This window comes from Platichthys flesus, chromosome 2 (genome assembly GCF_949316205.1).
Source record: "Platichthys flesus chromosome 2, fPlaFle2.1, whole genome shotgun sequence".
In the NCBI taxonomy this organism is placed as follows: Eukaryota; Metazoa; Chordata; class Actinopteri; order Pleuronectiformes; family Pleuronectidae; genus Platichthys; species Platichthys flesus.
This window is the reverse complement of record NC_084946.1, coordinates 190,682-218,108: the sequence shown is the minus strand read 5'-3', so window position 1 is coordinate 218,108 and position 27,427 is coordinate 190,682. Positions and strand designations below refer to the sequence as shown.

The window sequence follows — 27,427 nt, the reverse complement described above, 5'->3', positions numbered from 1 at the left end:
CTATTAAAAGGTCATTAGTGACTTTTGCCAAGGCTGTCTCTGTACTGTGATTGGCTCTAAACCCCGATTGAAAGTCTTCATATATATTATTTTCCTGGAGAAACTCACACAGCTGATTGGCTACCACTTTTTCTAAGATTTTAGAAATGAAGGAGAGGTTAGATATTGGTCTGTAATTGGCTAAAACCTCTGGGTCTAGGGTGGGTTTTTTGAGTAGGGGTTTGATGACAGCTATTTTAAAAGACTGTGGTACATAACCTGATGATAATGACAGATTGATAATGTTAAGTAACGAACTATCAATTAGGGGCAGAATGTCTTTAAGTAAGTTGGTAGGAATGGGATCTAATATACAGGTTGTTGGTTTAGAACCTGAGATTAATTTGGTAAACTGATCACGGGTGATCAGAGAGAAGCTGTCTAAGTAATGGGTAGGATTCTCAGCCGTTTCTGAGATCTCTGTTGTTGGGAGGGTATTAGTGCCAATTGAGGGCAGGAGATGGTTGATTTTATTTCTAATAGTTTGAATTTTATCATTAAAAAAGGTCATAAAGATATTGCTATTTAGGGATGGAGGAATACTGGGTTCGGTGGAGGTGTGACTCTCTGTCAGCCTGGCTACAGTGCAGAAGAGAAACCTGGGGTTATTTTTATTCTCTTCTATTAGTTTTGAATAGTAGGCGGCTCTTACTTTGTGGAGAGCCTTTTTATATTCTTTAACACTATTCTTCCAGTCTATGAGGTTTTCAACATTGTTGCTGGAGCGCCACTTCCTTTCTAGTTTTCTTGATAATTGTTTTAACTCATTTGTCTGGGAATTATACCACGGAGCTAATTTACTATGTTTGACATTTTTCTTTTTTAGAGGCGCTATTGAGTCTAATGTTAATCGTAATGAGTCTGCAGAGCTATCGACGAGGTGGTCGATTTCAATGGAGCTCAGGGTTTTAAAGAATTTGTTGTTTATATCTACTGCTAATACGGGTTTAAATGTAATTGGGATTATTTCCTTAAATTTAGCTACAGCACTATCAGGTAGACATCTAGAAAATGAATTTTTTATTAGTGGCATATATTCAGTTATTGAAAAATCAAAGGTTATTAAATTATGGTCTGATAGAACTGGATTGCGCGGAAGTACTGTTAAATTTTCAATTGCGACACCGTACGATAATACAAGGTCAAGTGTGTGGTTACCACAATGAGTAGGTTTGTGCACACACTGACTGAAACCAATAGAGTCTAGTATTGAAATAAATGCTACGCTAAGGCAATCTTTATTATTATCAACATGAATATTAAAGTCACCAACAATAATAATTTTATCGGTCTTTAGGACTAAGTTTGATAAAAACTCAGGGAATTCCTTTAAAAATTCAGTATAAGCCCTGGGAGCACGGTAAACTATGGCAAATATGATTGGCTGTTGGTGGTTCCTGGATTGGCGTGGAAGACTAAGAACCAGACATTCAAATGACTTGTAGCTGAGTTTAGGTTTAGGATTAATTGATAGACTGGAGTTAAAAATAGCAGCAACTCCACCTCCTCGCCCAATTTCTCTAGGAACCTGTGAATTGATATGACTGGGGGGAGTAGATTCATTTAGACTGACATAATCATCAGGATGCAGCCACGTCTCAGTGAGGGACAATAAATCTATGTTGTAATCAGAGACTATTTCATTAACTAAAAGAGCCTTTTTTTCCAGTGATCTAATGTTTAAAAGACCACATTTAAAAGTCTGGGTTTCCTGTATTGTTTCAGAGGTTGTTTTAATTTGTATTAAATTTTTGTGTGGAGTTCTCGCTCTATTATTGTTTAATTTCAATAATTTAATCGGACGGTGAACAGACACAATCTCTATGGGGTTTTGTGACTGATCCAGAGGGAGCGCAGAGAAGTGTTTAGCACTGCAGCTCTGCTTCCTGGTCCCAACTATGGGTTGTCATGTTATAGACTTAGTAATATTCCTAGATAAGAGAGCTGCTCCATCCCAAGTGGGATGAACGCCGTCTCTCCTAACAAGACCAGGTTTTCTCAAAAAAGTTAGCCAATTATCTATAAAGCCCACGCCGTTTACAGGACACCACCTCGACAGCCAGCGGTTAAAAGACAACATGCGGCTAAACATGTCATCACCTGTTGTATTAGGGAGCGGGCCAGAGAAAACTACTGTGTCCGACATCGTTTTAGCAAAAGCACACACCGACTCAACATTCAATTTAGTGACCTCCGACATACGAAGCCGGGAGTCGTTGCTGCCGACGTGAATTACGATTTTATTGTATTTACCTTTTTTAGATTTAGCCATTAACTTAAGTTTAGATTCGATGTCGCCGGCTCTGGCCCCTGGGATACAATTAACTATGGTCGCTGGTGTCGCTAACCTGACTTTTCTCAGAACCGAGTCGCCAATAATCAGAGTTTGTTTATCAGCGGGTGCCTCGCTGAGTGGAGAGAATCTATTTGAAACGTGAGCTGGTGGCTCTTTAATCGTGGGCTTTCTAAGTCTAGCACTATGCCCCCTCTGGAACGTCACCCATCTGCCCTGGGCTCCCGGCTGCACGGGACTAGTCTGGGGACTGCTCGTTAAGGCTAAGCTACGTGCTAAGCTAGGTGGCTCCGCGGCTAGCGGGAGCCGGCTAACTACAGCTAACGGAGTTTCTAAGCTGCTGAGCCGAGCTTCTAAGTCGCTAAGCCTCGCCTCCATCGCTATCAACACACTACATTTATTATTTGTACCACTACTGTTAAGGGAGGCAGAGGAGTAGGTAAACATTAGACACTCGGAGCAAGAGAGAGCAGTAGAGCAACAGGGAGAGAGAGAAGACATCGCTGCTATATAGCTACGAAGGTGAGCTCAGACAGAACACAGAATCACTAAGCACGATAGAATAAGGGTTGGTATGTGCGAGTGTTTAACTACAGACCGGTGATTTTAGCCGTAGTGCTACAGGGAAACAGTTGTGTTTAGCAGCGGAGCTAATTCGCAGAGCGACCACCACCAGTGGCAAGAAAACAGGAAATGACGCAGCACGCTTACCGTAATCCTTACCGTAATGTAAAAAACCACATCCCCTGTATCAAGGCAACGGAAGACATTTGTGGTCATTTGACCATTATGAATTCAAGCCCCTCCCATTCCCCCCTAGCCATGAAGGAGAAGTTGGCGCTTGTGCTGTGGAAAGTATGTTTTTTCACAAAAATGTGTTTTTTGCATGTAAAAGTAAATTTTCTTGCTTTGAACTTATTCAACTGTTGTGTCAAAGCAAATTGAATCAGGTAGAAAAACTTATATCATACATGTTAGTGAACTTCCAACATATAAAACCATGTGATTTATGCTAGTTGAAGATTAGCCTGAATTGCTAAGAGATGTTTTTTCTAAAATGTTGGCTGTGGGTAAAGTGAGACAAATGCTGTTGGGTAAGGTGAGACATGAAGCACAAGTTAAGTTTAGTCTTAAACATGTTTTACTGTTATTTTACATTATATATGTTTTATTTTTAATGTAATAAACATTGTACAAAAGCCATCATGCCAAGAAACTATACACCAGGAAGACAACCTGGGGCCAAATACCCCTCACAGAGATGGAGAGTGCAACCGCTGAGGTCATGCAAGGAAAAAAGTCCTTAAGAAAAGCTGGAAGGGATACAAAGATTGATAAGACAACCCTCAAAATATTCATATAGAAAAAAGAGAAAGGGAAAGCAAAATCAGTAGCCTGGGGTGGAGTCGCTGAGGTAAAGAGAATATTCACAGATGAGATGGAGGAGGAGCTTGCACTTGAAACAACTAGCTGACCAGTTCCATGGCCTTGCTTCAGTTAAGTGCCGTGAACTAGCATTTGAATACGCAGAGAAAAACAATATCCCTGTCCCTGCCAATTGTACAGAGAAAGAATGTGCCGGTAAGTTAGGGTTTGCAAGAGATCACATGAATCGTAATATTCATAAATGTGCTTAATTGACCAATCCCCATGATTCTGTTACTAGTCCGATATTAGTTTTGGAATGTGTGGTTGTCAATCTAGCTGTCAGGATTTTAACTATTACAACATGTATTGTTATAGTAGTTTTAAAGTGGAAAAAGTAAGTGGATCACTTTACCCCCTTGATTTCTCTGGTCTGTCTCACTTTAGCTGGGGTAAAGTGTTGTTTTTTAAACAATCATATTTTCACTGCCCTTTGTCCTGAATACATTCTGATAATTTCCATTGCTAGAAAACATCCTGAATTAATGGGAAATGTGTAAATTTTACTGATATATCATTTTAGCTCGCCTATAGGTGAGTAAATGTAAAACATTTCCCGCATTACCCCGCTCTCCCCTACCATCGATGGCTTTCTGTTTCGGTAGATATTGTCAGATCATGGTGTGATAACCACAGGTTCCATGTTATAAATTAAATCCACATCATGATTACCTTGAGCCCTTGAAATGTTGTTTGTATAATCTAAATATGCATGTGCATATTGGGCTTCTGTACGTGTGTCTGGTACCAGTTAAACAACCTTGAAAGTGTGGACAACAGATGTAAATCATTTTCTAAACACTTTCAAAAATAGATTATACGTAACCTCAGGATCTAAGATCTTTTCCCAAATGTCAGCATTGACACATTTTTGTACCCACGGTCCTATCGATGTGAGAACAGATGAACAAAGCTTCCATTCATACGCATTTAACAGTGAAGCAGCATTACACTTAATGCACGTGTAAATCTGTGGTGGATAAAGATCAGCCGTTGGGATCACTATGACTCCTGATGAGGTGGAAACTATAAAAATATCCAAAAGACACTGTTGTGCAATAGTAGGAGTAGAATTGACGTTGGCTTGTTATTAATAATCATGAAATATGATTATTAAATTAACAATTATTTATTAAAAATAATCAAAAATGATAAAGCTATTAATTAAGAACAGTAACACATTTAATTAGAAATGATACGGTTATCCATTAATAATAGTTAAAATAATTAATGAAAACAATAAAATTATCAATTAAGAATAATACAAATCTGTAATCATTGCTTATTGTCGCGGGGCACCACCCTGGTTACAGGGACCAACAATTCAATCTTTAAATATCAGTCTCATAATGATAAATGTCAAATCAATAATCTCAATATTTAATATTAATAATTATTTAATTAACAGTGAAGGCTTCTAAGTTCGAGCACAGGCAATCATAATCCAGCTGCAATCACATACATATGCACAAATAATCACAGACTACAGATACTTTAATTACAAAAGCATTTATTAAAAAGGGGAAATAAAGTTAGTGTTATTTAATGTTTCATCATTTTAACAAACTCCGATATTTCAAAGATAAACACAGCAGCAGCACTTATCACAATTCAGAAAGTACATGTAAAACCGGCGGTCTACCTATGTATGTCTGTCATGGTATGCGTGTGTGTCTGTGTCAAAGTGTCTCTCTGTGTGTGTGTGTCTATGTGTGTGCATGTGAAATACAGTTAGTGTTATTTAATGATTCATCATTTTAACAAACTCCCATATTTCAAAGATAACAACAGCAGCCGCTTATCACAATTTAGAAAACACATGTATTCATCTATGTGTATCTGTGTGTGTGTATCTGTCTGTGTCTATCAATGTGTCTCTGTGTCTGTGTGTGTGTGTGTGTGAGAGAGCGAGAGAGAGAGAGAGAGAGAGAAAAAGAAGGGGGCGTGGCGATGACAAAGTCACGTCACATCTAAGATGGCGGCCGATCATGATTCGTGGAACCAAGGCCTAAAAACTCTCAAAATGGCGAATTGACTACAAAACAAGATGGCGGAGCCGTTATGAATTTAGAGCCAGAATGGGGGGAGAGTGAGAGAGGAGGCGTGGCAATAATAGACTCAAAATGGTGGTTTAACTTGCGTTCTTCAAAATGGAGTCTATGTTAATGACACCATGTGGCCGGAGCTCACACTGGTGGTCACATGAATTACACAAAGGGATTTTCAGACAAAGAGAATTCTTTGTCTCTGCTTTGGCGTTCGGCCGCATGGCTTCCAGATGTGTCCAGCCTCTCTGAATATAGATTTAACTATGTTACATGAACTGCATCCTAAATACAGATCGGATGTGTGTATAGGTCGGTTTAGAAGGAGAGAGAGAGAGAGAGAATACAAGGAGAGAGCAAAGCTCTTAAAAGCACCGTCAGAGACGAGTTACATTTACTTTACCACTCAGCACCCAAGTGGCGTTGTGTGCTGAGGTTTGACCGGTAAAGTATCTTTAAAGTTGTTCAAACGGTCACAATGAGCTGGAGACGCTGCTCACGGCGCTTAAAAACTATGGCACAAGGCCGTAACCGGAAACCGGAAGTGGCGAATCGCCGCTAAAACACTAGAGACTCGGCGGTCTCATACAAAACAATACATTCAAGTATTAAACAATACGCTACGTATTAGATTAACATCTGCCCAGACAATAAAGCCTCTTACTGTGACCTTCACGGTGTTGCATGCGCGTGTCGCGCGGATATTTCGGAAGTCCAGTGAATAATCGTGGCCGCTCAAGCTCTGTTGCGCTGGTTCCTCTGTCGCAGCGGCGTCGGCTGGGCCGAACAGGAGCAGATTCGTCTTGCTCCTCAACGGGATGAACATCGTCCTTCTTCAGGGATGTGGAGGTCGTGCTCCTCAGCGGAATGAATCTCGCGCTTCTGCAGGGGACGGCTGTGGAAGCCGTTTGTAGATTGTTGGGAAAAGAAAGTAAAGTCCGTGGGGAAAGTGAAACAGTCTGAGATTGTTCCGCGTGCAATTTCCTGTTTGTCTTTTTAAGTTAAAACAAAAATAGTCCTTTTGAAAATAAAAACGTCGACTGAGATAAAAGACAATGAAAGAAATGAAAGAAAATAATTAAGGTTACCCCCTTTAGCAACTGAAACAGCTGGGAGGCCCCGAAGGGGCCTCGTGATGTCTTCAGAGCAGGGTAAAAAAAAATGGCAGCGATTATTGATGTCTCAGTGGTTTTATTCTACCTGAGAGGTTCTGCCTCCTTGAGGTGCTGGTCATGGGATGATGCTGGCTTTTAGCCAATTGAGTGTCAGAGGTCAAAGGAGAGTGGGAGGGGCCAGGAGCAGAGCAGGGGTTTCTGGGGAGACCCCAGGGATTAAGTTAACACCAGAAGATACAATCTCCATGCTGGATCTTAGAGGGAGACTTTAGCTGGCTTCATCTTGGCTCAAAGGCCACGCTTTTACGACCCATTGTGTGTGGATCCTACCACATGGTTAGTTCTGTAGGGACTCTTGCCCAACAACACTTTACAACTCTTCCCATCATATTAATTTGGACAACATGAGGATAACGAAAAATTTACACTTGAACTTTTCAGTGATGCCTCATATTATATTATATTATTATATCACCTCTATTAAGGGAGTCATGCATTTTCAACCACGGTGCTTCCTGATTCTAACAAAGATCTAACAACTCATTCTCTCATTTTAGGATGTGTGTCAAACATATCACTCTTGATGACTGAATGTGATGCTCCTTAAACATTAAGGAATATATTTTCTTTCCCTAGCACTGTGAGTGTGTGCGTTGACATACATCCAGTGTCCCTTCTTTCCACAGAGAAAACAAATGTCCCAATCATTATTCCACATGCGTCTCCCCTCATTCCTTGAAATCCTCTTCTTCTGCATTTGCGATGTACCTGTGAACATTGTCAGTGAGGTTTTATGCAGATCAGTGTCTCTTTTCTTCTTCTTCTTCTTCGCATGAACTGCATCAGTTTTTATTAAGCTCTTCCTGAGTCCCACTTGATGCCTGTATGCTTTAACAGGCTGGCAACATCAGGTCACTTCAACAATTCGTGATTTCGGCTGGATCCTGTGCCAGTCCATATTGCCTACTTTTCTGGTGCAAGGTGAAGAGAGGAGTTGCAGATCTGGAATGTTAATAGCTGGAAAAGGTTGTTGTGGAGCCTGGGCTCCTGCCTGTGGAACATCCGCCTCTGGTTGAGCTTGGTGTTGTTCTGGTTATCTTCTTGTCGGCGGGGAAGAGTCGAGGTTGGAAACATGCATTTTGAGACACTGAGACATTTATGAGGTGTTATCTGTCCCTGCCAGTGTGTGTTTTCTGTACGTTTGATGCAACTTTTCTTCTAACCACATTCCTTACACTAACTCCCCTAACTGGAAACCCACGTTCATTCATCCACAACATATTTCAGTCTTAGCTCCTTCGCATGAAGTTCGTATAAGGACTACTCAGTTCAGTTCCATTATCCAAATCGTATCTTTTCATTTGCCTATGTAAAGATTCTTTTTAATTTTAATTTAAGTATTGGTTACGTTAGGTCTAGTTACCTTAAGTCTTCATCAATCTCCTAAACGCTATCGTAAGTAGCAAATAGGAAACCTAATAATATAAACATCAAAATAATGTAATACCTCCTATATTATACTCAATTGTAATTTCCTCTTGTAATTACTTGGTTGTCGTTAGTTTCTCATTTCATCTATTCTTTTTTTTTTTTTTTTATTCTTTTTTTATTAAATACACTTTCAAACATCCTGCCTAACCAACACAAATCATAGTGCCTTAAAGGCTTCTCTACATAGCGCACATCTTGAGTCTTGGTTCAACAATGCATATACACTCATTATTATGTCCTAGGCTGTGGTTGATTCCTCTTAGACCAACTTCTCTGTAACACTTTGTTCTGCTGATATATATTACACTTGAAATCTCTGATTCTCACTAGATAGATCGCAGCGCTGAGACGATCCGGGACTCGGGTCTTGATCTCACCGTCTCACCTGTCCTAATGGGGAGGTTTGAGGTTGGAAACTATAGTTCCAAGAGGATCAGTCAACCGCTGACCCGGGTCCAGCTCCGTCCAGACGTGCGATCCCACTTCTGACACATAATTGTGATAGAAATCTGGAGATACAAGAGGCTGGAAACAACAAAGTAATCTACATGTATTTAATAAGGGGCTTTCTGCAGAAAGGATCAACACAGGGAAACCACAAGAGTCTCAGAGTGAGGATGAAGAACAGTGAAAAGCACAGATCTTATATAGGAGGACTTTGGGCTGTCCCTCTGAACCAATCAAGACAGGTTCTATGGGAATGGACATATTCACGAGTGTCACGTTTTCACAGCAAAACTTAACAAATGACCTTTTCACTTTTGAAGCAACGATTTTTAGTTTTTAAATGGTACCTTGTATTTATATGGTAGTGTTTTAATTGAATACTGGGAAAGTTTAATAACAACAATAGGAGAATTGAAGTCAAAATTATTAGGCAATTTCAGAAAGGTCAGAAGCTTAGTATGCCATGGACATGTGAATTTGTTGCTGAATTTTTCACAGTAGTTTGGACGGACAAGTGTTTCTGAATTTTCACGCTTTAAATGAAGCACAGTGTTTTGGTGTCGGCAGAAAGACATCTCTTAGATGTATAATCAGATTTCCCCTGAAAATTGTATCACTGATTACACTCATTATAGCATACTTATATAAGGCAAATCTATTCAAGCTACAATTTATGATTCTATAATTGTTCTAAGCCTGACGTATTTATAGGAGAGATTTTCTTAAAAGGGAGTAAGTGGGGGGTTGGCAAGATGGCGTCGTAGTGTGAACACCTGCCTGTTGAGCTCCGGTGAGGTTCACTGAAATATCCGTCTAAAATACATGTTCACCTGGTGAAACGTTATAAGCGAGCGTAGGAGTAGGTATATTATGAGCCGGGATGAATATTTTCTGAGAATGCCTCGGTCCAAACCCAAGAAAAATACTGCTTCTGAGGAGCATGCTAGCGACGCTATGGAGCCTGCTGCGGATGAACCCGAAGATGCTAACGAGATGGATGCCGCTGCCAAGGTCGAGGAGCCCGGGAGCGCTGTTAACCCAAGTATTCTTCAGGCTTTGAGTAAGATAACTGACAACATTACAAAGTCATTGGATGTTAAAGTTAACACTGTGCTCGCTGCTATACGCGAACAAACATCTCGGATCCAGGCTTTGGCAACATGGGTCGGTGATGCCGAGACACGGATCTCCGGCGTGGAAGACACAACGGATGTGTTGCAGGCTAAAGTGACAAAACTCGAGAAACAAATAAGCGACATGGCAGATCACATAGATGATTTGGAGAACCGCAGCCGAAGATGCAACCTCCGTCTGATTGGGATGCCCGAAGGCATGGAGGGAAAGGATCCGGTCACTTTCATGGAGACATGGCTCCCCTCCTATCTCAATCTCACAACTAAATCCGGGAAGATCAAGTTGGACCGCGCGCACCGCTCCCTAGCACCGAGGCCGGGCACTAACCAGCGCGCCAGACCCATCATCATGAAACTTCACAACGAGTGATGGCTGCAGCCCGGCGCCTTGGTGCGGAGCCGAACCAGCCAGCGGACCGGATCAGAGTTTCCTTCTTCAATGATTACTCGGCGGCGGTGGCCAGGAAACGCAAGGCTTTTGACGAGGTGAAGGGCTGTCTAAGGAGGAAGAACGTGGATTATGCCATTCTATACCCCGCCACGCTGAGGCTGTCTGTCAAGGGTGTGGTGAGGAGATTTGGCACGCCGGAGGCAGCTGCGATTTTCGTGGAAACGCTGCCCTCAATCTCTCTAACCACCGGATTATCCCTTTCTTTAACATTGCGTCTGGACTGTGTCATATGTGAGTATCTGCCAAATTCAGGCGTGTGTGACTTTGCCCCTTTCCTTTCCTACTGCTTATAATCAACCAGGTGAAAGGTTCTACTTCACCTGGTTGATGGTTCTACTTACTTGGCGGACAGTAGTGTGTTTATGTCTATGAGTAGGCGCGTGTCAAGCGCATGTCGCACCTCTCGGCTCTCAGCAGAAAGGCAGGAGAAGGATGTTTTTTCCCTACATGTTTAGTAGGGTCGTTACCAAATTTCTATTTTTGAATGTTTTGTTGTACAGCTCTTTGTTCGTTCTTTCTTTATTTGCTTATTTTTCTCTTACCCGGTGTGTGGTGGGTCTCTCGGCTCAATATGCTTTGTATGATACATGAATAATACCAATAATGAATAAGCTGCGAATATGTACCTGGAATGTACGGGTTGTCCACAGCCCTATTAAGCGGAGAAAAATAATTACATGTCTAAAGAAGGATGATATAGATGTTGCTATGTTACAAGAGACGCATCTTGATGACACAGAGCATTTAAAGTTGCAACAAGGGCCATTCGGACAAGTATTTTTCTCATCCTTTACAACAAGAAGTAGGGGATTAGCAGTGTTGATTAGGAAAAACCTACCTTTTATAGTATCTGACTGTGTTAGGGATGTTAATGGTCGCTATGTGATAATCAAAGGAATTTTGCAGGGTCAGAATATTGTAATGATGAACGTGTACTTTCCACCTGCCCACCCAGTCACCTTCCTTACCAAAATGTTTTTGGACTCCATTCCTTTCTAATTCCACTGTTATTGTTGGCGGTGATTTTAATTTAATATTAAATCCGCTTATTGACAAATTTCCACATAGTAACGCGCCCCCCTCTCCTCAGGCCAACACGCTCCATGCTCTATGTAAAGAGTTTTGGCTTATTGATGCTTGGAGATGCACCCACCCCTCTGATAAACAATATACATTTTTCTCGGCCCCACATAAGTGTCAAACCAGGATTGATTATTTTTTTCTGCCAAGAACTGACTTATATTCAGTTTTATCATGCGACATAACCAGTATAATTATTTCCGACCACGCAAGAGTTACTATAGACTTTAATCTCAAAACAGCATTACATCAGTCTCGTCACTGGAGACTTAATACCATTATCCTTAAAGATGAGGAATTTACTTCCAACTTCTCCACTGAACTTAAAGCATTTCTGGAAATCAACACTTCATCGGCCAGCAATGTCTCCGTCTTATGGGAAACATGCAAAGCTTATGCCAGAGGTTTAATTATTTCGTACTCTGCAACAAAAAAGCGCCAAAGACAGGAGAAACAAAAATCTTTAGAGAGTGAATTGACGAATAAGGAAAAAGCATATATTGCCTCTCCATCACCACCATTATGGCAAGAAATCACGGCAATCAGAACAGCTCTAAATTGCCTTCTTACCAGGGATGCAGAGAAGAAATTGAAATATACTAGACAGAGGTTTTATGAGCACGGAGATAAAGCAGGCAAATGTCTGGCCTATTATGTTAAGAAGCGTGCAGAGTCCCAAAACTATTGCAGCTGTATCTGATAGAGATGGCCATAAGGTATATGAAAATAAACTGATAAATAACTGTTTTAAGAACTTTTACAAAAACCTATACTCTTCTGAACAAGCTCCAGAGGGAGAGCAACTAATGGACAATTTATTTGCTCAATTGACGTTGCCAAATCTATCAGAAGAGCATAAGACTGCCCTTAATAGTTCCATAACTAAAACTGAAGTGCTTATAGCAATTAATAAATTACAAAATGGCAAGTCACCAGGACCTGACGGCTTCGCTTCTGAATTTTATAAACAGTTCCAAAATATTATTGTAGATCCTCTTCTTGATATGTTCAATCACTCCTTCACTACAGGAGAATTTCCACAAACACTGAAGGAGGCCAATATATCCTTAATTTTAAAGAAGGGGACGTTTTCTGACTCTTGCGGGTCCTACAGGCCCATAGCCCTCCTAAATGTGGATAAGAAGCTCCTCTCTAAAATCTTGGCCTCTCGTTTAGAAAATATTTTGCCTATACTGGTAAAGGAAGATCAGACAGGTTTTGTAAGGGGTCGGAATTCAGCTACCAATATTAGACGTTTGTTGAATGCTATCATAGCTTTTAAGCAGGAGTCTATTAGTGGTCTGGTGCTTTCTCTCGATGCAGAGAAGGCATTTGACCGAATTGAATGGTCTTTCTTACTGTATACACTGGGTAAATTTGGTTTGGGGGAGAACTTTATTAAATGGGTCAAGATTATCTATACTAGACCACAGGCAGCAGTCTTGACTAATGGACTCAGGTCTGAATACTTCAATACTCACAGAGGGGCGATGCAGGGCTGCCCTCTATTGCCCCTCTTATTAGCTTTGGCCATAGAGCCACTTGCTGCGGCCATAAGGGTGACATTAATAATACGCAGTTTAGAGATTGGACAGCTGTGTCACAAAATAACTTTATACGCTGATGATGTTCTAATTCTTCTGACCGAACCTGAAACATCTGTACCAGGTCTTATTGATGTCATTGACAGATTCAGTTGTTTTTCTGGTTATAAGATCAACCTGGCTAAATCAGAGGCTATGCCCCTTGGTACCCTTTCAACAAAACCAACTACTGTACCTTCATTTCCTTTCAAATGGTCTCCCAATGGGTTTGTATACTTAGGAATCTTCATTACACCATCCTTTGATCAATTATATAAAGCCAACTTTGCACCCTTATTTTGTAAAATTAAGCAGGACCTAGAGCGATGGATGTCACTTCCTGTTTCCTGGCTAGGACGCATTGCCCTTGTCAAAATTAATGTGCTGCCTAGGTTATTGTATCCTATCCAAATGATTCCTGTTTTGTTCTCTAAAAGGGTGCTGAAGGATATAAATGGGTGGCTCAGCTCTTTTATCTGGAACAAGCGTAGACCCAGACTTAAGATGGCAGTATTACATCTACCAAGTTCGACCGGTGGCCTGGACTTACCTAATATTAAAATTTACCAACTTTGTGCCCATTTAAGATTTGTAAACGACTGGGTTAAGGGTAAAACTTCAATCTGGATGGATTTTGAGACAGCATTATCTCAGTGCAGACTAAGTGATCTATTATTTTTTAATACTTTTTAAGAAATCAAAGCTTTCTGTGCAAACCCTGTAACAATCAACACTCTAAAAGCATGGCGGCTTGTCCGCCGTCTTGAGGGAAGATCAAATATAACATCCATTTTCACCCCAGTAATTAATAATCCTGCTTTTCCCCCAGGTTCTTCGGACCCTGGTTTTCGACAATGGTCTAATAAGAATATTAAATCCCTCAGTGACCTATTGTCAGATGATACGCTTATGTCATTTGTCACAGCTTACTAACAAATACAAATTGTCCAAACAAGAGTTCTTTCGCTTTTTGCAAATACGGCATTATACCACTCATAGCACAACCCTTTTTGATCACCCTGAAATATCTGCTGTTGAGAGAATTCTGTTTCATCAACCATTGAAAGTGTCTCTGAGCTCATTTTACCATGTACTTAATGGTTTTTCTACTACTGGTGCGCAGGGGGTCAAAGGTGTGTGGGAGAGGGAGTTGTCTGTGACCATAGATGAAGACAAGTGGGATACCATTTGGTCTCTTGGAAAAAAGATTTCAATTTGCACTCGGACAAGAGAAATATCACACCTCTTTTCCCCAGCCTGGACAAAGACAAAAGCCCCCCCCACAAAATGCCCCCAGACTGCCCCATCCCCTCCATCCCCCCATCACACATCCATCCCCCCCCCCCATAACACCCCATCACACCTCTCTCAATTCACGAGAGAGATGTAAATAAGCTCCTGAAGAGACTGAACCCCAGTAAGGCAGCTGGACCAGACGCTGTCTCCCCCTCCACGCTAAGGCACTGTGCGGATCAGCTGTCTCCAGTATTCACGGACATCTTCAACAACTCACTCGCTGAATGTGTTGTACCCGCCTGCCTAAAAACATCCACCATCATCCCTGTTCCCAAGAAGCAGATGATCACAGGCCTTAATGACTACAGACCAGTCGCCCTGACCTCCGTAGTAATGAAGACCTTTGAGCGCCTCATGCTGAACCACCTCAAGACCATAACCAACCACCTCATCGTCCCGCTGCAGTTTGCCTACAGAGCCAACAGGTCCGTAGACGACGCAGTCAACATGGGACTCCACTTCATCCTCCAGCACCTTGACTCACCTGGCACTTACGCCAGGATCCTGTTTGTGGACTTCAGCTCTGCATTCAACACCATCTCTCCGGGACAAACTGACACAGCTAAGCCTACCTGCAGGTGGATCACTTACTTCCTGACTGACAGGAAGCAGCGCGTGAGGCTGGGGAAGCTTGTCTCTGACACCTGGACCATCAGCACTGGAGCCCCACAGGTTTGTGTGCTCTCTCCTCTCGTCTTCTCCCTCTACACCAATAACTGCACCTCCAGCCATCCCTCTGTCAAACTTCAGAAGTTTGCTGACGACACAATCCTTATTGGATTAATTTCCAATGGGGACGAGGCCGCCTACAGAAAGGAAGTAAACAGCCTGGCTTCCTGGTGCAGCCAGAACCACCTGGAGCTGAACGCTTTAAAAACTGTAGAGATGGTAGCAGATTTCAGGAGGAGCCCAGCCCAAACCGCCCCCCTCACCATGTGCGACTCCCCAGTTAAAACAGTTGTGTCTTTCAGATTCCTGGGGACGATCATTGCACAGGACCTGAGATGGGCGGAGAACATCACCTCCATCATCAAGAAGGCCCAGCAGAGGATGTTCTTCCTGCGGCAACTGAGGAAATTCAGCATGCCCCGGAAAGTGATGGTTGACTTCTTCACAGCCATCATTGAGTCCATCCTCACCTCATCCATCACCGTCTGGTTCGCTGCCTCCACTGCCAAAGACAAGGGCAGACTGCAGCGGATCATCCGGTCAGCTGAGAAGGTCATTGGCTGTGACCAGCCGGCTCTCATAGATCTGTTACACTCCAGGACCAGTAAGAGAGCAGGCAAGATCATCGCTGATCCGGGGCACTAACTGAAACAAATTCTTCTTTTCATGTAGTGTAGGGATTCTTTGATATAGATTTCCATGGCCTCTCGCTTAGGGCATGAGACACTGTACACACCGCAAGCAGGAAAAGTAGAAACAGGGATCAGCGCAATAGCACAATCGTATCGTAAGGTGTATGAGGGGGTAGAGAAAGCGCTTGATATTTGCTGAAATTCTCACCTAAATCTTGGTAATCTTGAGAAACGAGTGACAGATCTGGTAGCTTAGGCTCATGAACACCTGATGCGTTCACTCCTGTTTCGGTAGATCCCCTGATGGGGACAAAGCGGACTGCAGACACATAGGGTGATTAAAACTTCTCCAACCTACAATTCTCCCCGCTGACAAATCTAAGTGGGGGTTATGTTTTTTCAACCATGGGTTGGGAGACAACTGATTGGAGGAAATGGTAGCTGAAAATTGTAAATAGGATTTAAGTGGGTGTAAGCGGTTGGCTTGGCCAACTGACGAGCCTGGTCTTTTGGCAGAATAGGGCAAGCCGCAAAGAAGTAACCAATTTGACCACAATATATGCACTCACCAACCAAGATGCGTCAGAGGCTCCGCAGGAGTTAGATGGGCCATGCCGAGTTGCATTGGTTTCATCCTCTGGAAAATCAGTGGCCGAGCTGGGCAGAATAGTTGAGGTTTGTGGTGGACCAACTGTGGCACAAATTTGGGACATTGTGTGGGCGCTGGTGACCAGCTGAAATCGAGCAGATTTCTCCAGGTGGCGTTCATGCAGTTCATTGTCTCACCTGATAGTTATTGAGACAAAGGAGTTGAGACATTAAGGTTTATCCCTGGAGGCAAGTTATTATTTAAGCTGTTCATTTAAACCCTTCAGAAAAATTCCTCTTAGTGCCAATCATCCCTTTGAGCGTCAGTTGCCAAGGTCCATACAGCATAGTCTGCTGCACTCCTTGACCCCTGACAGAGACTCAACAAATGTTGATGCACTGCCCTGGCAATCAGGATGATCAAAAAGTGTTCTTAAACTAGAAACAAATTCTTTGTATGTCACTGTAGCAAGAGACAGAGCTGAATACACTGCTCCTGCCAAAGCCAAAGCTCTCCCTCTTAATAATCCCAAAACATAATGTACCTTAGATTAAACAGCTGGAAACCATGAGGGACATTTTTGTTTTTAAATGCACCACACTTGAGCAGGAAGCCCAGACATGTTTTCAGTTTTCAGATCTCCGGGCAAAGGGCTCAGGGGTGGTAGCTAATGATTCTTGACTAACAGAAGGAGCAGGAGGTATTGGGGGTGGGACAGTTGGATAAGGTGGTGAAGCAGCAGCTGCTGATGAGGCAAACAGAGAAATGTATGTAATGAGAGTTGTCGAGTTAATTAGTGCGGTTCATGCTGGTCAAGAAGAACTCCTCTGCACCTTAAAACCGCACATAACTCTTTAACTGTATATATTGTTGTTTTTTTATATTGTTATATTGTTCGCTATTGTTGTTTTTAATTTGTTGTTTGTAAAGTGCACCAACCACACCAAGGCAATTTCCTGTATGTGCAAATATACATGGCAATAAAAATAATTCTGATTCTGATTCTGATTGACTCGATATGGCCTGGTGTCGTTGGGTGGAGTCATGTATTGTGTCTGCAGGGTCCATGTTGGCCAGATTGCTCTGTTATAATTTGCCTCTTGCGGACCCAAAGTGCAGAACAAAAACACAGCAGATAGATGGTAGAAAAAAATAAAAAGTTTATTGCTCGATTGCTGGAGCTGGGGGGGTTGGCAGGCAGTGGAAATCAAAAGGACCTGGTAAACTGAGGCCGGAGCAGATGAGGGAGAATAAACAAGTGGACGCTGCACAGCTGGTTCTGTGACAAAAAGGAGCACGGGGTAAATATGCAGCAAAAAGCAAGGCACAAAAATTAAAATCACTAAGTATGACCTAAGGTCAGTCAGTGGAGTTTAATTTGCCTCTTGGCAAGAGTGCAATTATATAGCTGCTTTTAATTCTCATCGACCTCTCAGAGTCACAATAATTCATATACACACACACAAATACATTCACACAGCACTTCTATACAAAGCACTTTTTCTAACACATACCAACAAACCTTGCTAGTGCAGTGGTCTTGGCTAATTTCCTTGCCCAAGGACACTATGGAATGTGGACCGGAGTATTGGGGATGAAACCATCAACCTTCTGGTTCTTGGATAATCTACTCAGTTCCTGATGATAATTATAAATTAACAGTCAGATAACTGTCCAGTTATTTTTTTGGAGGGTCACCATTAGAATTTTATACTTTCATAACTACAGTCGATGCATGAACCAGACAAAAGGTCAAAGGAAATGAATGATAGACCATTTTGTTTCTGGACCAACTGGTGTTGGCATGAAAGTGATATTAATAATACAATTTCTTATTATTATTTCATGTGTCAGACACTGGGTCAGTTACTTGGCCAGGTGATGAGGTTTTGAGGTCTCTTTTTGCTTATATAGCATAATTGGTTTATTTTTGAAACGCTTCAAACTGCCTGTGTATTCTTACCTTTTTTTTTCTTTCAAATTTCTCAGGACAAACTACACAGACACCACAGGTGATCTCATCCAAACTATGGTGACCAAGGCACCTGACCCTCATCAGCATCCCCAACCTCAAACACACAATGAAAGTGAGACCGACCTGCCCACCCACCCTTACAGCCTTCAAACACTATTGCTTTCCCCTCACCACTCAGATCAACAGGGGAAAAAAATTGACAGAGGAGAGGGTAGTGGAGGTGTAGATAATGGAGGAGAACCTGGCTCTGATCATGCACCTCGCCTAATTCATCATCCAAATGGTTGGGGCAGCTTTTGCCCAGCCAATTTTATGTCCCACACCGGCAATATCAAACATCATCTATCCAGGAGGAATAGTGGACACCGTGCCTCTCATGGACATTCAGAGAGCGTTGTCGGTCAAATGCAGGACCCCAGGGAGCAGCAAGGGAATGTTGTGTTGAGGAGAGGCTTTGTGCCCAGGACAGTTCCAGAGATGGTGGCCCAGAGGAAAAGCTCCATGACTCAGCTGCAGGAGTGGGTCAACCAGAGGCAGGGCATGGTTTCTCAGGAAGACATCAACAGGTAGATCAATGGAGAAGAGGGGAACCATAACACCTGTATCTCTTCTCCACTGCACATTGGTATACTATAAAACACTGTTGCAGCAGTACTGTATGCCATTAACAGTTATCCTTAACTGGCAGTTCGGTGGCTGTGTGCTGCAAATTCATCATTTATTATCTTAAAATTCTTTGAATGGCATGCAGTTACATTGCGAAATGTTGATATCAAAGGATTTAGGTTAGCAAACCCTCCTATGATTTTAGTGACTTACAATTGTTATAAAAACAAAAAACAATTGTTATAAAAACAATTGTAAGCACTCATTGTAAGTCAAATTGTCAAATTTCTTTGAGGTGCAAATCATAGATCTACCCAACTAATTTAAAAGATGAAAAATAAAAAGGAATTTCCAAAAGTGCTTTGAATGTTCATCTCCAGCACACTTTATCACTTTATAATTTTGAAATACAAGGATAAAAGGACCAAATGTCAAGAAACCAAATGATCAAACTGTCTTATCTGCTTTTTGAAAAACACTTTATTATTTAATTTAATTCATATTTCATAATGAATAAAAGTTAAAATTATCATAGATCATAATGATGTCAGTGGACTCCAAAACGAAATGTAATTTCATTCTGTATTTCAGCATTACCTTTATTAACCAAATTAAGAGGCCATGCTCAATAAATCCAATGTTAACCATTTTACTCTCAAACTTTAGGTCAATGACATTATATCTTTGATTAATTGAGATGACTTATGATAAGGAAGTTTTCAGCATCTCATCCTATTATTTCAGCCAATCTCAGTACTACCCAGTTAATCGGATGGTCTCTGCTGACTACTGTGGCTATCCTGGTGGTCCCCAGTATATGGAGGAGTTCCCTATATACCCATCAGGTGTCCGGCCTGACAGCATCTGCTCCGTCTCTGCTGTGGGGGGATATGATAGAGGCTGGACTGTGGAGCAGCGTCGCCAACTGAGGGATGGACCTCATCAGCTGTATGCACACCTAATGCCCAGGGACCCATGGGGGGCACAGTACTATAGGGGAATGGAAACATCCATGAGGCGACTGTCCATCCAGCCACGCTCCAGGTCTATGCCTAGGTCATCTTCTTCCTCGTCAGGGGGGCCCTACTCACCGGTGCCTCCAAACTTTGCCTCACCAGCTCAATCATTATCAGACCGTTTTTCAGGGAAGGTGAGGGATGATGTGATCTATGCTGATCCATCAATTTACAGCCTGAGAAGATCTCTCAGCTCACCAAAGGTGAGTGAGTGTGTGTGTTGCTTTATTTGTACAAAGAGGATTATGATAGGTTATTAGAGAGTATATCTGCCTTTCCAGCTCCTTGAGCATAACATTTTAAACCAAGTCAAAGGTTACATTCACTGACATTGTTTCAAACTTTGATAATATCAATCATCAAAGTTTTATAGAAATTTTAATTGTTACTTAAAATATTGTGATAGCCCTATTTGTAACCACACCCACCTTATACCCCTTCACAATGTTAAATATCATCTCCATTGTTACCATCCATCTTTTCTTATTACTTTTCCTCTTTCCTACAGTATGACTACTCTGGCGAAGGGAGGTCCTTAAGCAAAGGATTATACCATCATAACTACCCTGTATCCCCTTCCATCCACAATAAAGTGGTATGTGCCACTAATGTACACATATGTATTGACTGGATAACATGAAGTCACCCATGTGGTCTAAGGCACAGTATACAATGGTTATTACAGCTGGGACAGTAGCTGGAAGGTCGGAGATGCTACCTGCCTTTCTGACGTCACTATGATGACTGTGTGCTCAACAATGTGCAGGGTGAATGAGATAACTCGCAGGGAAATAAAACTTAAAATGGGTCATATAGAGCATTAATGCCATTCATTAAAATCAGGCCTTCACCAAGACCACATGTCCCTACACACAAGAGAAAAATGTAGTCGGTATACAGATTATGGTGTTCCGATCAGGATTTTTGGGGCAGATTGTTTGACATAGAATGGATCTCACAGAGTACATACCTACATTTTAACCACATCACAGAGAAGCAGACCAGCAAAGCCCACGATACAGCCATAGTTTAATCGATCCTGCGCATCTGCAACTCTCAACAGAGAGGAGAAGAGAAGCAAGATGCCTCACTCATTAGCTATTTCCACCATCAGCTCTGGGGAAAAAAATAAATAGTACTCATCAAATAACTACCTAAGTTATAGTACAAAAGTATTTACTGAAAAAAATGAAAAGTGAGCCATCTCCATTTCTTCTGAGCTCTTTTGAGCATTTAATTTCATGATTGACATCTGTTTGTTTTGCCTCATCTGATCGGCTCCACCAATTATAGAGATCCTCGATCAAAGCAATTAGAGGGAATATTTACCAATCAATCAGAGCACCCTTATATACAAACCTACGTCGGCTCCACCAATTACAATTCAATGGGGCAGTCTCAAATGCAGAATTATAGGAGACAGGAACCACTTGACTGAAAGAGAACATTTTAGTTTTATTAGTATAAACACACATATGTGCAGAGGTTAGACTGTTGACAATTCTTAGTAAGCATGTCACTGTTTTTTTTGCACCTCAATTTCAACCAGCATGGGGATAGTGTACCAAGGCCAGGGCAGACACCTGGAGAGCAATGCACAACTCCACTGAGTCCGCTTACACTGATAATTTTGGTTTTTTTCATACATGTTTGGACCGTTTCTACCAGCTCTTTCAGTAATTTATGTCTATCATTTGCGCTGAATACAGCCAAACCAAGACAAGCTGTCTCCTCCGGACGGAGGTGGGCGCCGAGCAATTCTCTATGCAAGTGAAACCCTGAGTCATTAATATGTATTGTTGAGACATTAATGTGATGAAGAGGGAGAAGAGGAATGAAAGGTTCCATGTGTCATGTGACCCCCGACTTCCAATATGAGTAGAATGTTTGCTGTGGTCTTTTGTTTTACTTTGCTGTTGTCCTATCTGAAAGCTGTACAGTATGTGTCTGTGATTTACTTGTATGTCACGGTTGCAGTGTTAATTTTAGCAGCTATTTTTGATTTAGTCTTAGTCTAGTCTTTTGACGAAAATGCATATTAGTTTTAGTCACATTTAGTAATTTGTATCCTTCTTAGTTTTAGTCTAGTTTTAGATGACGAAAACAAATTACATTTTAGTCTAGTTTTAGTCGACGAAAACTAATTACATTTTAGTCTAGTTTTAGTCACATTTAATAGCCACATTAAACTCCTTATATTCCATTCTCAGGCCCAGCAGGGACCCTGTGTTGTGTCTACAACTGCATAATAGTCTAGCTTGCAGTACTTAAGTTGTCCATTAGATATCCCTACCAGCATAAGTCTGTAACAGGGGACGGCAACCTTTACTTTCAAAAGAGTAATTTTGCCCCCTCTTCCCCCAAATAAAATGTCTCTGGAGCCGCAAAACATGTTTGATAACAAAGCTAATAAAGTTTAATATAAAGTTATAGTATATTAAACTATAGTTTGTTGCATTAACCAAATTATAGAACAACCATAAAGAAAACTCTTGACATTTTATAGCTATTTGTACCTGATACAACACAGGAAAACACTGAACACTTATGAAGAGAAGAAAATACACAGGCAAGTTTTGGCCTACTTTGAAATAAATTAAACACAGAACTTCTCCTAAATAGCAATATCTTTATTACCTTTTTTAATGATAAAATTCAAACTATTAGAAATAAAGTCAACCATCTCTGCCCTCAATTGGCACTAATACCCTCCCAACAACAGAGATCTCAGAAACGGCTGAGAATCCTACCCATTACTTAGACAGCTTCTCTCTGATCACCCGTGATCAGTTTACCAAATTAATCTCAGGGTTCTAAACCAACAACCTGTATCTTAGATCCCATTCATACAAAATTACTTAAAGAAATTCTGCCCCTATTTGATAGTTCGTTACTTAACATTATCAATCTGTCATTATCATCAGGTTATGTACCACAGTCTTTTAAAATAGCTGTCATCAAACCCCTACTCAAAAAACCCACCCTAGACCCAGGGGTTTTAGCCAATTACAGGCCAATATCTAATCTCCCCTTCATTTCTAAAATCTTAGAAAAAGTTGTTGCCAATCAGCTGTGTGAGTTTCTCCAGGAAAATAATATATATGAAGACTTTCAATCGGGGTTTAGAGCCAATCACAGTACAGAGACAGCCTTGGCAAAAGTCACTAATGATCTTTTTATAGCCTCAGATCAGGGACTTGTGTCTGTCCTCGTTCTGTTAGATCTCAGTGCAGCATTCGACACAATTGACCATCACATTTTATTACAAAGACTCAAACAGTTAATTAACATTAATGGAACCGCCCTTAACTGGTTTAAATCGTATTTTTCTGATCGCTCCCAATATGTGCAAATGAATGATGAGTCATCTGTGCGCACCAGAGTTAACCATGGTGTTCCACAGGGCTCTGTGCTCGGCCCTTTGTTACATCGAGACTGGACTATGGTAATTCATTATTATCAGGCTCCAGCAGTAGTTGTTAAAGACTCTACAGCTTGTCCAAAATGCCGCAGCACGTGTCCTGACGAGAACAAAGAGAAGAGAGCACATTTCTCCTGTGTTAGCATCGCTACACTGGCTTCCAGTTAAATCTAGAATAGAATTTAAAATTCTCCTCCTCACCTTCAAGGCCCTTAATAATATAGCGCCTTTTTACCTTAAAGAGCTGTTAGTACCTTATAAACCCGCTAGAGCACTCCGGTCCCAGAATTCAAGCCTACTTGTCGTCCCTAAAGTCTCTAAAAGTAGAGTAGGAGCCAGAGCTTTTAGCCATCAAGCCCCTCGGCTGTGGAATAATCTACCACTTTCAGTTTGGGAGGCAGACACCATCTTTTCGTTTAAAAGTAGGCTCAAAACCTTCCTTTTTGATAAAGCTTATAGTTAGAGCTAATTAGTGCGCCAGAACGTTACTTTTTCTATTTTATGACACATGACACACAGAGCTTCTCTTTCCAGCTTCTCCTTCCTCTTCTCCATCCCTATCCCCCTTCCTGCGGCTTTATCACCCGCATATCCAGGGCCTCTGTGGTCGCACCATGGATTGCGGTTTGTGGATCGCGCACCGGGGGTCGCGGTGTTGGATCCAGTGTGGGCGGATTATGAGTCATGTGGGCTGATTGTGGTGCTGGTGGCGGACCCTGTGTCGCGTTGGCATTGGGCACGAGCGGTGGACCAGGACCGCTGTGGTGGCTTTTGATGGGTCCTGGTGGGCGGCGGTGGACGGTGACTGACGACTGGAGTGGCGTCTGGTCTGGATGGTTGCTGAGCATGGACTGTGCTTGCAGCGGGACTGCTTGGCATGTCATGTTGGGGTTGTCCTTCGGGATGTCTACCCTCATCAAATGCTGCTAGAGACTTTGATTATTGACGATGTTCTCCTACACGTGGCATCTATTGCACTTCTGTCCGTCCTGGGAGAGGGATCCCTCACATGTGGCTCTCTCTGAGGTTTCTACGTATTTTTACCCTGTTAAAAGGGTTCTTAGTAGTTTTTCCTTACTCTTGCTGAGGGTTAAGGACAGAGGATGTCACACCCTGTTAAAGCCCTATGAGATGAATTGTAATTTGTGAATATGGGCTATACAAATAAAATTTGATTGATTGATTGAACTTTGTAGGGCTATTTGAGTCCTTCCAGTATTTGTGGGAAATGTATGAAATAAGAAGAACCCTATTTTGAAATAAATAAAAACAAATAGCTGCAGCCTAATAGCTTAAAATATATATTTAGTTTTAAGTGTGAAAACAAAAAGTGCAGGTCAGGCTGGAGGCAGACACAGAAACTGAAGCTCGGTACAAACCAACTGCAGCTTCTGCTCTGATCAAGAAGGTCTGATCTCACTGTGTCGCTGAGCAAGTGAGCGGGGCAGGGGGACGGAGCCTCAGGACCGGTGCGCTATCTGGGGCACACACACATACAGACAGACACACACACTCACTCACCCGCTCCTGATACTTCATGACAGCCTGAAACGATGATGTTTGAAAAAAGGATTGAGACTTAGTCAACCACCAACATTTTCGTCTCGTCTCATCAACGAAAGTTAAAATAGATTTAGTCATAGTTTTTATTTTTCAAAGATTTGTTTTCGTTACGTCTTCGTCTCGTTTTCGTCATGGAAAAAAGGTCGTTAACGAATGTTTTTCGTCATAGTTATCGTCAACGAAATTAACACTAAACGGTTGTACTGCTTGTGTGAACTGCTTGTGAAGAAAACGTTCAGGAGCCCTTTGAGATCTTATGCTGAAAAATGTTATCTATGAGTCAGCTAGTTGGCGCTGAACCGCCGGGCAGCGCTAATAATATCACCCGTTGATCCAGTAGATTAAAAGCATATACTTACTTGTCGCTCCAACATTTAGCAACAGCGTCCCAACATTTGTCTTTCTTGGTGTTGTCTTTATACAACATGTTCCGAGGATCATACAACTCACTGCACTTCTCCACTTCAATTATTAATTTAATGTCATCCATGTTGAAGAACTTCTCTGCTGTTTGCGCCGTTAAATGTCGGGTGTCGAGGGTAAATTACGTATTCTCCACTCAAGCCTATGTGGAGAATACGTAGCCCTATCTCTCTCTTTTTATCTGTATCCCTGCTTGTGTGGCTGTAGTGGATGGGCAGAGGGGGACATTTAATAATGTCATTGGTCAAATTAAAACTCCAGGACAACAGAAGGGGACTTCAAAGTATGGGATGCATATATGATCATTTATATCATATAAAATATGTCATCAATATAGTTTAAGATCGTTTTTCAGTGTGTTTCCTGGTGCGATACACTCGCGTCAAGCGCAAAAAATAGACTCGACGCCGAAACGATTGCTGCATGGCACGAGGCAGCCTTGGCGCAGCGCTGTGCTTTAGCCTCCGGTGTGACCCGCACAAAGTTTTAACATGGGAGTGGATGGGAGCCAGCTGCAAAATATTATGTTTCATATTTGCGGTATCTAGGGAGTGAAGCCTAAGATCTTTCCCAAGCTTTCGCACTTCCCTAAACACGACAGCCAGCTGCACTCTAACCCAGGAAGAGGAGAGGATAGTATAGTTGTAGTCACATTTACGGTCATTTTAGTCTAGATTTAGTCACATTTAATAGACACATTAAACTCCTTTTCTTCCCTATTAAGATTAAGATTAAGATTAAGATTAAGATCCATTTACTTATTCAGGCCCAGGGACCCCCTGTGTTGTGTCTACAACTGCATAATAGTCTTAATTGCAATACTTAGGTCAGGCTGGTCTCAACACAGTTTCGTAGGAAATGCTACTAAAAGTAATGCACTAGGATTCGTATGAATTCCAGTAAATTGTGTGTCAGGAGGCTGGGGACACGTGACCTATGCGTTTCTCTCTCTCTGTGAAAACAAAAAACACGGTGGACATTCATCTAACCCTAACCCTAACCCTAATATGAAAAATAGATATGAAATCTGCACCAGGGTGAATAGCAGAGTGACAGCCGCAGGAATAAGCTGTTCCTGAACCTGCTGGTCCGGGAACAGAGGAACCCGTAGCGCCTACCAGAGGGGAGGAGGGCAAACATACTGAGACTGGGTTGTGATAAATTGGGTTGTTAATGAACAAAGGTGTCTTTAACTTGGTGGTCCAAAGTGAAACATATGATTTTATATTAAGCAAACATACATATTTTGACCATATCTGGCCATTAAATACCACTTAAAACAGATTTGACAGATTTGATCCAGCTTGGACCTCAATGGGGTCTGAGAAAGTATACCCGATAGAGCCTGTGCTTGGAGCAAAACGAAATGTAAACTAAGTCGTAGAACAAAAGCAAAGACATCATCGTAAAGGTCTTGCCCTCAGGAGTAACATTATGTCAGTCAGAAAATTGTGGATGGCTCCTGCTCCTCAGGGATGACCTTTTAACCTTGCACCTGAGTCAGTTTTGATGGCTTACTACTTAGGTATGAACTGTTTTGGAAAGGTCTTGAACTCCACTACCATAGCTCAATGCAAAACTATGGTTGGGCGCCCACTGAGTAGGCCCAAAACCTAGAAAAAGCTAAATTTTACTGTTTTATTAGTAAGAAAAACTAAATCTGACTAAACAGGTGTTTTTCTCACACCAAAAAAAACATAAAGAAGCATGCAAGAATCCCGGTCACAATCTCACATAATAGTGAAAACACATTAGAACTAAAAAAGACAACACACACACTAGTACAGGAATGCCATTAAATTTGTAGTTCTCTTTATGGTTCTTCCTGGTTGAGAATAGGGTTGTGAAAATAGGGTTTAGAAAACATATTAGCGGGTTTTTTTTTAACCATGAATGAAAATATTGAAACTGAACCACAGTCTCGACATAGATATCATCAGAATAACTTTTTAATTAAGAAACACTGATAAAACATGGATTTTTCCAACAGGAATACAGCAATCTCCGCCATTTTGCTTCATCAGAGCGCTGCCCAGGCGCATTTCGCAGGAGTCTTTTCTGAAATTTTTGGACATAACTTTTAGTAAGATATCTATCAAACCGTATCATGAGACCATATTGCATAAGTAGTCCAT

General features: G+C 41.7%; 1 protein-coding gene across 5 annotated transcripts in view; it reads left to right on the top strand.

Moving 5' to 3' along the window:
• Positions 1 to 27,427, top strand: part of plekha6 (pleckstrin homology domain containing, family A member 6) — a 113,583-nt gene that overhangs the window by 40,445 nt on the left and 45,711 nt on the right. For 4 of the 5 annotated variants that reach the window (XR_009924656.1, XM_062412152.1, XM_062412150.1 and 1 more), the window contains 3 exons: positions 18,278 to 18,829; positions 19,614 to 20,088; positions 20,394 to 20,480. Coding sequence is in view for 4 of the 5 variants with exons in the window: in XM_062412152.1 (XP_062268136.1) it covers positions 18,278 to 18,829; positions 19,614 to 20,088; positions 20,394 to 20,480 (1,114 nt within the window). In the remaining variant the exon portion in view is untranslated. The remainder of the gene's footprint in view (positions 1 to 18,277; positions 18,830 to 19,613; positions 20,089 to 20,393; positions 20,481 to 27,427) is intronic. The other variant, XM_062412151.1, reaches the window with a different exon arrangement.